The sequence below is a fragment of the Hemiscyllium ocellatum genome, chromosome 5 (assembly GCF_020745735.1).
Source record: "Hemiscyllium ocellatum isolate sHemOce1 chromosome 5, sHemOce1.pat.X.cur, whole genome shotgun sequence".
Classification (NCBI taxonomy): domain Eukaryota; kingdom Metazoa; phylum Chordata; class Chondrichthyes; order Orectolobiformes; family Hemiscylliidae; genus Hemiscyllium; species Hemiscyllium ocellatum.
Genome location: NC_083405.1, coordinates 80,985,813 through 81,003,165, shown reverse-complemented (window position 1 = coordinate 81,003,165; position 17,353 = coordinate 80,985,813). Strand labels below are relative to the sequence as shown.

Here is a 17,353-nt window from a genome sequence, read left to right as displayed (position 1 = left end):
TCTTTCTACTTGTATTGTTGGTGCCTATATGGACCATGGCGTTTGGATCTTTCCCCTCCCACTCCAAGTTCCCCTGCATCCTAGAAGAGATATCCTGAACCCAGGCACCAGGCAAGCAACACATCCTTCAGGACTCTCGATCCTAACGACAGAGAACAGTGTTTATTCCCCTGACTGTACTATTCCCGATTTACCATTACATTTCTCTTTTTTCCCACCTCTTGAATGGCTCCCTGCATCACAATGGCGTGGTCAGTTTGCTCATCACTCATCCACACAGAGAGCAAGAATCTCAAACCTGTTAGACCAGCTCAAAGACTGAGGCTCCTTCGGCACCACTGGATCCCTCTGTCTTTAACAAGATAATCCTTAGCACACAGTGTGCAAGAAGCACAGAAGTTAGCTTTATCTCTTCAAATAATACCATTTTCAGCTGGCATACATTTAGAAAGAACCAAAAATAAGGCAGTGTAACAAGCAAGCCTTTCTAGGCAGAAATAATTTAAGGAGGTAAACAGTTTATGAAGAGGGAGAAGTCAGTGATATGACTTATTCCTGTAAAGCATTTGATGCAGAGTCATACAATAGATTGGTCCTCAAGGCTGACAGTGTTCTTGCAATAAATCATAGTGCTGTCTCGAGCAAGAGAAGAAAAGAGCTGGTTGACATGAAACTAGATCATCATGAAAGCACTCATCTTTGGGATATCTCACTAATTACACCTGATCTACTCAGTTCCTTAACAGCTCAATTTTATACTATAGTGGACAGCATTGGGTCAGAGGAACCTCCTCGGGGAAACTGGCTATGGTCCATATTAATGCAAATCTTCCACAAATGTTATTCTTCTCCTCCCAACCAAATCTTTGTCCCCTGTTATGAAGATTCTGTTGTTCTCTTACCTCCTCTCCTTTAGTCCTATCACGTACTGTTTTCTTCCCTCTTCCAATCTCCCAGATTCCTTTCTCTAATATTGTCTCCCTTCCTCTTTCCCTGCCCTCACTGGTAATTATGAATAAGTTGGATATTTAAATGTATTGAGGTGATGGAATTTCATTGAGGTCTCATCTGAGTTTATGTACACAGCAGTAAGGTCCATGGTACAATAAGAATGTCCCAGCTTGCCTGTCAGGTCAGGATTCAAATTCCACTGCCCCAGAGGTGTGCTATACCATGACTGCTCAGGCTAAAAAGTATATTGTATAAACAGGCTCAGGCTTAAAGAGGGGTTTGTGAGTGAATGTGCATAATGTGCAATTTTCCTCACTGCAAAGAAATTGTAAGCGTGGTGAAAAATATACACCAGAACTTTATTCATCAAATCATGGCTATCGTACTCAAATACTGGCCTGGGTTCAATTATATCAGTGATTTCTAAACTATTTAATCGAAACATTGGACTTGGCATTGACTTCCAAATGGAACACTACAGGAGTTCAACTCATTAATTTAAAAGCTATCAAACTTGATCACATGTTCACATGTTCATATGATATTTCATCTTCCTTACCTGCAGAGAATTAAATTGAGCTGGTTCTCTCTCAGTTGTTTATTTAGTCTTGCTTTTTATTGAACCGGTAACTTGTATTGCAAACATATTGGGATATTAATTTGCCCACATGCGACACAATGTCACAAGAAATACAGTCATAAGTGAGTATGTTAGAAGAGGATTTAATTTATGTAGGCTGGAGGGCCAATCAACCCTGACACAAAGGGGTGAAATTGGTTCCTAATTTACTAAATTAGTCATCTTCACCATACTATTATAAGCAGCATTGTCTTAACATTTCACCACAGGCAGATGCAGGGCTAATATCCACACAAGGATAAGAATAATTAATGTTAGTCATTTATTTTCTTATTTAAAAATAGTCAAAACTTTCAAATTTCATTTCAGGCAATAATTACAAAAACAAGAGAACTGTAGTTCTAAATGCCTTTTATATAATTCTCAAAAGAAACCCATTTTACATTAACAGATTGTACAAACTTGTGGCAGTTGTTTTGCAATGTCTCCACCAACAAACACAGCTTCCAGGTAAATCCAAAGGTTCTGAACTGTGAGCCAGTTTTCAATTATTTCTGTGGTATTTGAGAGCTTCTGCACCCACTGTTGAATAGTGGGCTTGAATGGTGCATTGTACCTGCCAACAAAACAACCACATCTTTGAAAAAGTTATTTCTTGACAACATAGGCACTTTGGGTTTAGCATGGCAATTTTTTTCAATATTCAAATTTCTAATTGTACAATTGTTGATCACAAAAAAGAGGTGACTGAATAAATTCTATCCATGTCCTTCAGAACTCTAAAATTTTCAGAAGAAACTTAATTTTGAATAGCAATTTTCAAAGTGTTTTGCTTCCCTGATTTCAACTAAGTATATAAAATTCAACACAACACCAGAATATAAAGGTCTCAAGCTCACAGCAATGTCCTAATTAAATGTTAGGCAAGGAAATAGAAATCTCAGCCACTGGCATCAGCAATGTCATCAAACAATTATGTTGAAATCTTTAACCTTTGAATGGATAATAAAACATAAAGTTCAGTGTGAATAATGAATTCTTTAGCCGCAATGACTATATGTTTTAAAACATTCATTACACTTCCTTTCTAATTCAAACAGCGGGTGGGCTATTAAAATATTTAATCACCTAAGAATAGGATTTACCAGTTTGCATTTCATTCCAAGAGTTTAAAGAATATAATGTTTGATCTTTATTTTTATGGTGTAAATCGGGTGAACTGATTTGTGATACTTTTGTGGGTGTGCAATACTTAGGTTTCCAGAAGATATTTAACAAGGTGCCATATGAAAATAAAAGTTCATAGTATAGGGGTAGCATGCTGGCATGGATAATTTACAGGAAACAGAGTTGGCATAAATGGGTCATTTTCTATTTGGCAAGATATAATGAGTAATGTGCCACAGGGATCAGTGTTGGGGCCATCATCTTTTATAATTTATGTGAATGAAGTACAATCGGTTCTGATATAACATATATTTTAAAACAGTGGTGAGGAATAGGTTCTGAGTGTGCAATTCTCTACCACAAACGGCAGTGGTAGTGGAGTCTTTGAATATTTTTAAAGGCAGAAACAGATAGAATCTTGACAAATAAGTGAGTGAAAGGTTATTGGGGATAGATAGGATTGTTGAGTAATCAGATCAGCCATTATATTATTTGAAAGGTGGAGCAAGCTCGAGGGCTGATTGGGTTATGCCAGTGCCTAGATCATTTATTTATAAATATATATTTGATTCACTTCCATTATTTTGTGTATCACAAAAAGTTGGACTGTTATCCAGTTACCTGTTACTCATTAATGAGCCAAGTATCATCAGACTGTCCTCCATTAGTGCAATATTCTCTGTGGTATCTGATCCTTTGAGAAGCAACTCACCCCTCGTCTTGAATGAGGCAAAAGTAAGTACATGACCACTCCATTCATTAATAACAGCTTTCAGCTTTGCTTCAATGTCCTTTTCTTTACCTGCACTAATACAAATGTCCTGAAAAATAAGTTTTCTTTACTTAGTAACTGGTACAATATACCCTCACAAGGAAAATCAAGGATTACAGGGGAAAGGCAGAAAAGAGGACGAGTTGAACATCAGATCAGCCATGATCCTATTGAATGGCAGAGCAGGGTCGAGGGACCAAATGCCCTACTCCTGTTCCTATTTCTTATGATTTCTCATCTCCTCCCAACTTTCTCCTCCAAGGAAAACCTTCCCAATTTCTCCAATCTTGCCACATAAATGAAGTCCTTCATCCTGGGAACCACTGTAATGAATCTCTTCCGCAGCCTATCTATTAATTTTATATTTTGCCAAAAGTGCAGTGTCCAGAGCTGGGCATGATACCCCATTGAGGCCAAATCACTGTTTTATGCCAGGGCTTAACATGACTTTCTTGTTTTTGTGCTCTATTCTCCTATTGATGCAGACCATATTAATTGTGTTCTTAACCTGTCCTACCAGATTCAATATTGTTTGCACTTAACTACTCAGGTCTCTTTTCTCCTGCAACACCTTTAGAATTGTATCTTTTACTTTACATTTTCTCTTGACATTGTTCCTTACAAAATGAATCATTTCATGCATCTCCACATTAAATTTCATCTGTTATATCCTCACATTTCCAACAACTTCTCTATGTCCTTTTGAAGAATTACACTATTCATCTCTAAGTTCACAACATTTCCAAGTTTTGTATCATCCACAAAATTTGCAATTATATCCTGTACACCAAGACTTAGGTTGTTAATATATATCAAGAATAATAGGGGCCTACCACTGGTTTCTGGGGAATTCCACCATAAACATTGCTCCAATACCAAAAAAATTGTTTTACTTCTCTTTTGTTCCCACCATTAAGCCAGGTTTTGTCTTTGTGTACATATTGTCTTTTTAGTTTCTAACTTTGCTCACAAATCTCTTTGCGGCACCTGATCAAATACTTTTTGAAAGTCCATGTACACCATATCAACAGATAACATCAACAACCCCCTCTGGAACCTCTTCAAAAAACTAAAACCAGCTATTTATACACAACCTATCCGTAATTGCACATTCTTAACTAATTTGCATTTGTTCAAGTGACAACTTTGTCCCAAGTTATCATTGTTAAAAGCCTCCATTGTATAACTAACAGTCCTGTAGTTGCTGACTTATTTTATTTTATGGGAATCAGAAATGTAGTTTTCCAATGGCTGGTTATAGTTTTACATTAAATGTTAAGAACTATTTGGGTGGATCAGTTTTAATAGCTTTAATAATACAGAACCTCTTTCGCATTTAATAGCATGTCATGATTACAAATCAACTCCTCAGCTATTTGGAACAGCAGTCACAGAAACAATCTTACTAGGAGTAAACAGGAAACACATGTGTTCACAAATCTGACTACATGTATTAGCCATGTGGAACCTTATGTCTTTCACTGTGTCTCACACCTGCACACACACAACACGAAAAAAGAAAAAAGAACAAAAAAGAGAACAGGAGTGTCAGACATCTTGCTCACTCTTGAAAAAAAAATAAAAAAAAAAATAAAAAAAAATAGCCATGTGGAACAATGTGTCTTTCACTGTGTCTCATGCCTGCACACATACAACATGGGTGCGCGGGAATAAATAAGCACTACCACAGTTAAGCAATAGTGTGGGGGTAATTAAAAAAAATTAGCCATGTGGATGAGCTTGGATGTCCCTGGAGAAGGAGCACGCAGTGTCCACAACACCCTTGAGCTGTTCAGGAAGAGGTGGGCACTGTAGGGAGTGGAGTGCTTTATTTCCCCCTCCAACTCTACTTTGAGTTAATCTCTGACCTTCCCTTTACTTGTTTTTGATCACACAGCATTGCCCTTTGATGAGAAGGGCACTGCTTGTCTCTGGCCGCCTTGGTGTTTCCTTTCTTCTTGGTGGTGGAAATTGAATAAAGATTTGTATGGCTGTTATCTTTCACTGTGTCCTACACCAGCACACACACCACACTACATAAGCACTACTGCATATAGGTGGTAATGTGGGGGTAAAGAAAAAGAAATTAACCATGTGAAGTCCTGCTGCAGGATGTCAAGAAGCCAGAGAAAGATGAGTGGGCCAACGGTCTGGAGGCAATGCAGAAAACTCTGCAGTTGGAGAGGATGTGAACCAGAGTCTGCTGGATTTGCACAAACTCTCCTCCAGCCATACACACCCTCATCTTTGTGACTTCTTGGAAAGGCACTACTTGGATGAGCAAGTGAAGATGATCAACAAGCTTCAAATCATATCACCAATCTGAAAAGACTGGGAGCCTCTGAGAATGACATGGGAGAGTAGCTGTTTGACAGGCTCACCCTGAACTGAGTGACATTTGGAATCAATATTATATTGCAATTTCACCATATACAGTACTAAATAACTGTGAGCTGTCATTGAATTTGGAAATAAAATCTGTTCATGATAAATCACCTTCGTAACAAAAAAAAATTAGCTGTGTGGACTGTGAGCCAGACTTCTAGGTCTAACAAATTCAAACTTGCTCAGTGACAGTTCTAAAGAAGGGTTACCAGACCCGAAACATTAATTGTGATTTCTCTGCACAAATGCTGCCAGACCTACTGAGCTTTTCTAGCAACTTCTGGTTTTGTTTCAGTAATGTGGCTCCCTCGTAACCAAACACATTCCTTTGTGCAAATCTTAAACTGTAAAGAGTAATACCTATCTCAGTCCACAAGCCTCCTCAGATCGGTTGAGACTCACATTGGAGATAGTAAGGACGCAGATGCTGGAGATCAGAGTTGAAAAGTGTGGCACTGGAAAAGCACAGTCGGTCAGGCAGCATTCGAGGAGCAGGAGAATCAATGTTTTGGGCATAAGCCCTTCATCAGGAATGTGGGGGTGGCCCAAGGGGGCTGAGAGACAAATGGGAGGGGGGTGGGACTGGAGGAAGGTAGCTGGAAATGCGATAGGTAGATGAAGGTGGGGGGGGCTGTGGTGAAGATGATAGTTTGGAGTGGAAGGTGGAGCAGACAGGTGGGAAGGAAGATGGATGGGTGGGAGAGTTCATGACAGCGGTGCCCAGTTGGAGGGTTGGAACTGGGACAAGGTGGGGCAGGGAAGATGAGGAAACTGGTGAAATCGACATTGATGCATGTGGTCGGACGATCCCAAGGGGGAAGATGAGCCGTTCCTCCTCCAGGCATCGGGTGGCTAGGCTTTGACGGTAGAGGAGGCCTAGAACCTGCATGTCCTTGGCGGTGTGGGAGGGGGAGTTGAAGTGGTCAGCTAGAGGGCAGTGGGATTGTTTACTACATGTGTCTCAGAGATGTTCTCTGAAACATTCCACAAGTTGGTGTCCCCTGTTTCCCCAATGTACACGGGACCACATCTACCACCTCTGTCTCTATGCTTACTTTTTCCAACAGGATTCCCACCCATCTCACCCACCAAGGACCCCTTCACCCGCCTCCCACATACCCCATCCACTTGGACACCCTGTGCTGCTCTGTAACCACTCTCAATCTCCTCATCTCCAACTGTCTTCATGACCTGTCCTACCTGCCAATCTCCCTTCCCACCTATCCACTCCACCCTTCCCTCTGACCTATCACCTCCATCCCCACCTCATTCACCCATTGTACTCTATGCTACCTTCTCCCATCCTTCTCTCTGACCTATCACCTAAATCCCCACCCCCATTCACTTATTGTACTCTTCGCTACCTTGGTAAAAACAATGACTGCAGATGCTGGAAATCAGAGTCTAGATTAGAATGGTGCTGGAAAAGCACAGCAGGTCAGGCAGCATCCGAGGAGCAGGAAAAGTGATGTTTTGGGCAAAAGCCTTTCATCAGAAATGAAGGCAGCGAGTCTCTGGGGTGGAGAGATAAATGGGAGGGTGGGGTTGGGCTGGTGAGAAGTAGGTGGATGGGGGTAAAGGTGATAGGTCAGAGAGGAGGGGGGAGCGCATAGGTGGGAAGGAAGATAGGCAGGTAGGACAGGTCATGAGGATGGTGCTAAGCTGGAAGGTTGGAATTGGGATAAGGTGGGTGGAGGGGAAATGAGGAAACTGGTGAAGTCCATATTGATGCCCTGGGGTTGAAGTGTTCCGAGGTAGAAGGTGAGGCGTTCTTCCTCCAGGCAGTAGAGAAGGCCCAGGACTGCATGTCCTTGGCAGAGTGGGAGGGGGAGTTGAAATGTTGGGCTACAGGACGGTGGGGTTGATTAGTGCGGGTCCTGGAGATGTTCCCTAAAGCGCTCTGCGAGGAGGTGTCCAGTCTCCCCAATGTAAAGGAGACCGCATGGGGTGCAACAGATACAACAAATGACATTGGTGGATGTCCAGGTGAAACTTTGATGGATGTGGAAGGCTCCTTGGGGTCTTGGATGGAAGTGGAGGGGGAGGTGTGGGCACAGGTTTTGCAATTCCTGTGGTGGCAGGGGAAGGTGCCAGGAGGGGACCGTGGGCTGTTGGGGGGGTGTGGACCTGACCGGGTAGTCACAGAGGGAACGGTCTTTGTGGACAGCAGAAAGGGGTGGGGAGCGAATATATCCCTGGCAATGGGGTCCATTTGGAGGTAGCGGAAATGTCAGCGGATGATTTGGTTTATGAAAAGGTTGGTAGGGTGGAAGGTGAGGACCGGGGGGTTCTGTCCTTGTTGCAGTTGGAGGGGTGGGGTCTGAGGGCGGAGGTACGGGATGTGGATGAGATGCATCAGAGGGCATCTTCAACCACGTGGGAAATTGGTGTCTTTAAAGAAGGAGGTCACTGTTTGGTATGATTGCTTTTATTGGTCCTAGCATTGAGTATAGGAGTTGGGAGTCCATGTTGTGGCTGTACTGGACATTGGTTAGGCAACTTTTGGTATATTGTGTACAATTCTGGTCTCGCTCCAATAGGAAGGATGTTGTAAAACCAGAAAGGGTTCAGAAAAGATTTAGAAGGGTGTTGCTAGAGTTGGAGGGTTTGAGCTATAGGGAGAAGCTGAATAGACTGGGACTGTTTTCCCTGCATTGTCGAAGGCTGAGGGGTGACTTTACTAAAGGTTTACAAAATCATGAAGGGTATAGGTAGGGTGAATAGACAAGGTCTTTTCCCTGGGGTGGGGTAGCCCAAAACTAGAGGGCAGTGATTTAAGGTGACAGGGGAAAGATTTAAAAGGGACCTCAGGGAGAAACTTTTCATGTAGGGGGTGGTGCATGTATGGAACAAGCTTCCAGAGGAAGTGGTGGAGGCTGGTACAATTACAACATTTAAAACGCATCTGGATGGGTATGTGAATAGGAAGTGTTTAGAGGGATATGTGCCAAACGATGGCAAATGGGACTAGATTTATTTAGAATTTCTGGTTGGAGGAGTTGGACCGAAGGATCTGTTTCCATTCTGATACAGTTCTATGACTCTACGATAGATGCCATCTACTGGTTCAGTTCTACAACTCAAAGCTCAAACAGCTGATGACACTCCCTGCGCATATGATTATCCAGGATGGGGCAATGCAGTGAAGTCATTTCCTGATATGGAGCAAAGGTATGAATCTATTAAAAATCTGAACAATTAGTTAAAGCAGGTTTCAAAGAGATGCCATTATCTCATGCATGCTTCAGTTTTAAGTTTCACTACAATCTAAACTAACACAATGATTAAGTCAAACAAAATTATATTTTGCCAAAATGAATGAACATTTTAAGTTTCAGTGCATTGTGCTTGTGATGATCCTTTTCAAACATTCGGGGATTGCAATAATATCAAGAGGCAAACCATTTTATTGAAGTTTCCCTTTTTCTACAGTACTGTCCTCATCAGATTCACTTTATATTTGGTTTTGAAAGAAGGTTAAAGGACAGAAAATATGTACATTACCTCAATGTCCTCTTTATATTTTAGTAAGGGGGCTTCTGTTATATTTTTGAGTGTGAACTGGTCAGATTCAACATCAAAGGTATGGCCTGTGACCTGAGCAATCCTTTCCCAGTGTCTGAGCATCATAGCCTATAGAACAAGAAAGTAATGCATAATAAGTATTTGGTTTCCTGAAATAAAGAACAATTGTTGTTAATCTTTTTCAAACATTAATTTCATTTTTTAGTGCAAGTGATAGTTTCTGATAAAGGTAAAAGACAAAGGCTGTGATCGATAAACTATGCAGTAGAAACAAAATGCTGGAAATACTCAGCATGTCTGATAGTATCTGCTGAGAAAGAGAGTTAACATTTCAATTCTGTGACCTTTCTCCAGAACATTGAAAAATTAAGATTGTAACAGGTTTACAGCAAGTGAAAAGGGTGAGAAGTGTGGAGGAAAGAGGCAATTAAGTGACAAAATATTTCATGATGAAGACAATTGCTCTGCCAGTGTGGTGTGGGTTTTACTTACAGCAAGATATTTGTATCTGACGTGTTAATACTTTTGTTAGCTCCGAGAATGTAAGAACTAGACATAGGTAAAGTTGTACCCAAAGATTCAGTGAAGGTTCACGACAGCTTTTGATAAGGGCTCTTGTGGTATTGTTGTAGTGTCCCTAATTCTGAACCAGGGAGACGTGGATTCAAATCCGACCTTCTCCAGAGGTGTGCAATGACATCGCTGAACAAATTGGTTAGAAAATAATTTATATACAAATATTAGTCACAAGGACTTCATTGTCTGGGCTAATATTAACCCATCATTCACAAAGAATAGGATACTTTCTCCAACGCGTCATGCTTTAAGAAGCCCCAGTTAAGATGGAGTCTGATATCTTCATACTCTCAGTAGTCATGTTATGATACAGTGATGACACCATGACAATGTCTATTAAAGGTATAGTGCATACTAACTGTGGGACATAATGCAATATTGTCCTTTTTCCCAAAGACACAAAAATCCCTAAACAGATATACATGGTTGTACACAGTCATGTATTGTATATTCAGTAATTAGATCCAATAGATGACAAAAGGATGATAATTTTGATCTGATGATTATGTACCTGCCTGGGGAGGTATGTGTTGTTCATGGTGAAGCTTGGCTCTCTTGCTGCTGGTTGCTGTCACTCAGCATCATCACAAAAGTATCACCATCAGAGTTTTCTTGCTCTTTCTCTTCATGCAAGATAGGTATGTCATAAATTGGTCTGAGATGGCTTCTGTTCTTTGTAATGTAGTAAGGATTTCATGCGACCTGGACTGGTTGCATGTTCTAGAAACCTTTGTTGGTATCCAAGTACAGAACAACCTCAATTATTCGAATATCAATTATCCAAATTTTGGATTATCTGAACAAGATCTCAAAGTCCCGTAAAAATGATCTACATAATCTGAATAATCCATTATCCGAACTCTCAGTTAACCGAACAAAATACTCCCCGCCTGTCTCGTTTGGATAATCGAGGTTGTTCTGTATTTGTATTTGTGACTCACACTCTGTACCACTGCGTTTTTATCTACCTACTTACACATATCTCTTCCATTCTCTTCTGTCTTTGAGTAAGAGTATTTTCTGTCACAGAATGGTTACACAATTATTTTCTGAGCAAGATCATTTGCATTTGCAGTCTGAGTGTAAGGTGTGTCAGAGATGTTAGTCCCTTTTACATTGAAAATGCAACAATTCATTTTTATAGATAATCATTGATTTGATCATACATACCATTTCTGCTGAACCATTTGAGTGAGGATAGTGGAGTGACCATGTGATTTGAAATATCCCCCACCCACTCTGTCCCACGCACTAAGGACATATCTTGACATAGCGTGGTCATGAACTGTGGTCCAGTGTTAAACACTATCTGGTCTGGGAGATTGAATAAGCTGAAAATAGGATCTTGTTATTGTGGTAGTGACAGTTACATTTGTTGTGTTGCTCAATCATTAAACAATGGAAACTCTGGAGCAGTAATATGTCACAAGGATGTAATCTTCCCCATGCTCTACAAATAGGTCTATATCACCAAGGAGTGGATGGAATGCCATATGAATGTACAGACTTCATGTTGGGTTTGGTATGTTAGACAAGCCTCATACGCATTCATGAGGCTTTGAACATGCTGATTCATCCATATCCAGTGGACAAATTCAGGTGCTAACTGCCTTGTGCATTCAATCCCGATGCCGCCCCCCCCCCCCCCCCCCCCCTCTCCAGGTATAACATGGCCATGATACCTTGGTGAAATGTTTTTGGTATTAGAAATTATTTAGCCTTCAAAATGCACCAAGTTCATCTCTGTCCAGCCAAATGAACAAATGTTCTCAGGTTCTTCCTTAAAATGTACAAGCAATCTCTGCTTTTTGCAACTTTTGTAGTGGCTTATCTTCTGCATTTGCCAAGTGCATTTCTGTACACTGGCTTTGGTCAAAGCGTAACAGATTCATTTTGAAAATGTCTTCAACTTCAATTGATTTAATTGTGTCATGCATGGTCTGTTCTGCCACAATGGGTATGGAATTGTGATTATACAAGACCTGTGCACACTGGCAGTCCTGCCAGTCCAAGCAAAAGATAAGCTTGCACATTGGCACTGCAGTGTGATTGTGCCAATGTACAGAATTGGTGATCCATCGTGCACAGTGAAATGGCCTCCCTTCTCATTGCTTTCTTTTTCTTAAGCAATCCTTTAATCATGCTAATAATCATCAGCCTTTATCTTGTGTACTGCTGTTATTGCTGAGGCCACAAAGCCTCAATGATCAGGTGCCTACCCTCAAAGTGAGGCAAATGAGGACGCTGGGTGTTGTCATGAACTTAAATTGACATAAGATGGTGGAAAAGGGATTAGCTGTTACGTATAGCTGATGTTCACAGCCAGACTCGTGGTCTCCATATCGAGTTACTGGATAAGATTAAGAAAGATACCATGGGAATCAACAATAGGGTCCCGATGAAAAGAAAAGACAGAGGGATTTAATCAGATTTCTGTAGACAAGCAGCTCTAAACACATAAGCATTTTGATAAAGAATACCCTTGAAAGGATAAAGAGACACCTAGGCAATAAAGAAAATTCCTGCTCAGTCATCCAGGACAGAAACAGCAAATGGTGTAAACAGATAATCTCTAAAACAGCATTATAGCATGGTAGAAGGTAGAGGGAAGGTCATAAACCACAGTCATTCTAACTGTTGAGAAATAAACAAACTTTACAGCCTAGCAAACAGCATAGTACAGCTGGAGATAATTTGAGCAGATCCAAAGATCAAGGGAAAGATGGTAGAGACAAATTATAAGATAAGGGTGGCAGTGAGGTCTCTTTTAATGGTAAAGCTGTACAAGTGATTGAATTTCACTCTCATCAATGGAATTCAAATAGATGCTGTTTTATTTAGCAAAGAGATTTAGTTTAGAATAGAGACAGTCAGGTATCCACAAATTAACCTTCTGGTTTAAAACCAACTTACAGCATGCAAACAGCAGAGGTCATAAATTGCAGCTACAAAACAGAGAGATGGTTTGTTTGATCTCTCAAGGTCAAGTCAGACAAAAGCTGCCCCCAATTTGTTAGCCTTGTTAAAGAACTATAACATTAGGTGTGACTATATAACTATATATTGGAACTAAAATTACAAATTTTATAACAATTGGTAGAAATCAGCATTCTTTTGTACTGTTTATAAGGTAATAGGGAACACAAATTGCAGCATAGAATTTGGAAGAGTTCTTAGTGATTAGTATCCAGTTTATTGGCAATTAACATGACACAACTGGCAAATGTCTGGGAAGGAGCCTAACTATTAGATGCAAAGGCAGATGATAAAGATATCCGGTAAATATCACGCAACTATGGGAGGGCCTACTGCTGTCCATAAATTTGTCCATCATTGATCTTGTGTTTACAGAAGTGAATGTATAAATTAGGAGGATGTGGCTACCAATGACATCAATGTTGTATGTAATTATTTTAATGTAAAATGTATAAAATGCTGTATTTGACCTCAACCAAGAGAGAGAGAGAGACCTCTCCTATGCTGCATTGGTAAGGAGTTCCAAATAAAGGTTGGTTTGTTCTACTAAGACCAGACTCCGGACACATAGAATTTCTATAGTGTGGAAGCCAACCATTCAGCCTATCAAGACCACATTGAGCCTCCAAGGACCATCCCACCCAGACCCACTCTGTCCTTGTAACCTTAAATTTCCCATGGCTAATCCACCTAACCTACCTGTCCCTGGACTCTATGGGCAATTTAGCATGGCCAATCCACCTAACCTACACATCTTTGGACTATGGGAGGAAACCCATGCAAATATAGGGAGAATGTATAAACTTCACACAGACAGTCACCAAAGGCTAGAATCAAACCTAGGTCCTTGGTGCTATGAGGCAGCAGTGGTCACCACTGAGCCACTATGTCACTCTAACTGCTCTTAGACTTCTCCGTCAAACACTGGGTCCAAGTGGGAGGTTGCAATGAGTGGGATGGGAGACATGAAATGTCAGTGCCATGTCACTACAAAGGGAACAATTAACACTAGATTTCCCTGTCCACTATGAAACATCCATAATTGAGGCAAGAACCTGGAACTCACTGAGGAACCTCTGAGTTTCAATAAGTGATCTCCACATATGGTATAGGTCTCTAAACAAGACCAAATAGCATGGAAGGTCTGAGGAATCTTCCTGACAGCTTGCTGCACTATTTTGCAAGCTTCCCCACCTCTCAACCTGTCACCAAAGGATCCAGATAATTCCTGTCAATGAAAACCAGGGAGATAACATTTACGTACCTCCTACTGTCCAATTTAGAAGAAAATTTGTAGAAGCCTGGCAACATAGCTTGCTGCGATCTTACTCAGGGAATGATGTGAGTGACAAGCATTGCAGAAAAACAGAGAATAAATGTGTTTTCTTTTTTTTAAAAAAACAAGCTGTGGATCCTTGAGGTCCTTCAAGTAATCTGAGTAGACATAGTTATACAAATTGCGATCTATAGCCATATAGCTATAAGTGTGTCAGCCTATCAACTAGATAGTGAAAGGGAGTTGCACATTTCCATTCCAATAAATTGCAGTGATTAGAGATATTAACAATGTAGAACTGGATAAAGAATTACTAACTCTGACCTCTTAAGGAATCTGTGAAAGCAATACAGCCTCAAACTGCAAATTCTGTAGCAAGTAGAAAAAAAATCAAGTGAATTATACATTTTGGTGAATATAGGTGAAAGTGAGGACTGCAGATGCTGGAGATTAGAGTTGAGAGTGTGGTGCTGGAAAAGCACAGTAGATCAGGCAGTATCCGAGGTGCAGGAAAATCAACGTTTTGGGTAAAAGTCCTTCATCCAATTTTGGTGAATATGCACTGCTGAAGTCTGAATGAAATTCAAATTCCCTTGAGCTAAGGGAAGTCATGCCAGGGGAGTTAAGAATTTTTCCAATTCAGCTTGAGTGACAGAAGAAACTGTCACATTAACAATACTTAAAAAGTAGTTAAAAGCACAACTGCAGAGGAAGGTTAAAAAATGATATTTTCTAAATGGTGAAATATTGCTGTTATGTGTTGTATTTGTATGTTTGCATGTTCTTCTGGCTCCTGTGCACATAACCTGTGCCTTTAACTCTCCTATCCAACCATCTGAGGAGTCCTGAATGGTACTGCACTTTGTATGTATTCATACAATTGTAATCACTTTTGATCCCATGACAAATGGAAGAATTTTAGACTTTCTTTCATGCCTAAAGGTCCTTTACTACCTCTGCCATTTAAAACATTATAAAGTAGACAAGCAGGAGCTTAGAAGAACACAGGTAGTCAGGCAGCAAGAGAAGGTGGAGAAATCAACATTTTAGGTATAATCCTTCTTCAGGAATGGAGATGAGGGGTAGGGAGAGCTGCAGATAAAGGGGAGGGAGGGGGTTTTGGGATGAGGAGAGGGCGGAGTGGTGAAGGAGAGATATGTGAATGACCCTTCTTTATCTGCAGCTCCTACTACCCACACCTCCATTCCTGAAGAAAGGTTATAGCCAAAATGTTGACTTCTCCCAGCTCCTGATGCTACCTGGCTTGCCGTGTTCTTCCAGGCTTCTGCTTGTCTGCATTTGGATTCCAGCATCTGCAGTTTATTTGTCTCTATTTAAAATATTACAAGCATACACAGAGAACACGCAGAATCTTTTTAAAGCTATGTTTATGTTTCAATTAGAAGGACATTCATTCTAATCTCAACTACATCATGTTCAACAATGTTCCAGTTAACTTAATAATATGAGTTCTTCGGGTGCTACTTTTGTGAGTTACTACCTGAGCGAGATAGAGACTGGAGTAGTTCTACTACAGTACAGAGGCTGCTGTAAGATCATGCCTCAGGCCAGTAGTTTTCCTGAAGGCACATTAGACCTTTAAATCTAGACCAAGGCAAGGGATGTCAGGGCTACAGGTACAATGGCCTTAAAGATGCTACACTAGCAAGGCAGTGACACTTTCAACCATTGTTTCTAGGCCATAGGAACTGAGCAAAGTCTCAGATGAAGAATTAATCATGGTCATCACAGTAATTCCATCCAGATCTGAGAAGCCCTGTGGAGGTGTAACATTCACGTTGATCCTTCAGTTCTACAAAATGGTAACACAACCTCTGCTGATCAGAATATATTAAATCCTTTGAAGTTATCCAAAGCGATCAGCCATTGGTTCAAGTTTTGAAGCTGCCAAACTGGTTTCTAAGTTGACATTCAATGAAATGAGCAAAGCCAAAGGGATAAATGACATAGAAAAATCTGAACTTCAGTAGAGGTCAACTTCAAAGCCTTTTGTCCATTGGATATTAATCCTTTATATATCCAAAGATCTTCTCAGTTTTACAATGTTGGCTGAATTAATGGTCACTTTTAAGAATAAAGCACGAACATCAAGTACTACATAAGAAACATATCTGAATTATCATATAGTATTCCACTGTATTCTGTGAAGTTGACCAACACCTTTAGTACATAAAAATTGAAAGGATCTCACTCCAGAACAGGCATCCCCCTTGGTTCTGAAATGTCTGAGCTTGTGTCAACCATGATGCCTTCAAAAGATAGCTCAAATCGATTAAAATTATATCTGAAATCCATGACCCTGCAATGGAGATGCCAACACTGGGACTTGCCAGCCTACACCTTTATCAAGTCACCCAAAAATGGGAATGGGAGCAGGAATCCCAGAACTGTGCTCCATCAGACATTTTTAAAGCCACCTGACTTAGGATGATCTTACAACATAAGGGAAATTCCAACCCAATGGTTTCAGCCTTCTGAGTAGTTAGTTGCAGGAAACATTTGCTCATGTTCCAGTGTTTGCTGGGCATGCATTATGATAAAACTAACAAATACAGGAAATGTTGGAGAAATTTAGCAAATCTGGCAGCAGCTGCCCAAAGAGTGGACAGTTAATATCTTGAATCTGAAGTGACTCTTTATCAGTGACATGTTCAAAAACTTTCAATACAACAATTGAACACTTGCTGAATTTTACAATTAAATTAAACCACTGGTCTTTTATTCAAATTAACGATTAAACATTAACTCACTTTGTTTGCCATCATTTCAAGCAATGGACAAGTTTCACTGAAATCATCTATTGTCTTTTTCAAATCATTGAAAGCTTGCCATTCCTTCAAGGCTTTGGGTAATTTCCGAATCCTATATGTATGAAACAAAATAGTTATTTTAAAAATCTTGCAAACAAGCCTCTAAGATGAATATTATAGAATATTATGTTTGTAAACAAAGAATACCATTATATGAAATATTAAAACATTTTTAGAAATTTTTAATTGATATATATTTTGATTAAAACAAATTACACCACATATTTCCTATTTTATTTTTCAGTTTTTGAATGGTCAAATATCAAATTGTTATGAACACATTACAGGTTGAAGTGAGAGAAAGCCTTTTGATC

The 17,353-nt window shown here is 40.2% G+C and overlaps 1 protein-coding gene across 1 annotated transcript in view; it reads right to left on the bottom strand.

The window, feature by feature from the left end:
- dnah5l (dynein, axonemal, heavy chain 5 like) overlaps positions 1–17,353 on the bottom strand; it is a 340,633-nt gene that overhangs the window by 200,547 nt on the left and 122,733 nt on the right. The window contains exons 31-34 of the mRNA XM_060825520.1: positions 16,980–17,091; positions 9,360–9,488; positions 3,320–3,519; positions 1,994–2,147 (exon numbers count right to left, since the gene is read on the bottom strand). Of these exons, the coding sequence (XP_060681503.1) occupies positions 1,994–2,147; positions 3,320–3,519; positions 9,360–9,488; positions 16,980–17,091 (595 nt within the window). The remainder of the gene's footprint in view (positions 1–1,993; positions 2,148–3,319; positions 3,520–9,359; positions 9,489–16,979; positions 17,092–17,353) is intronic.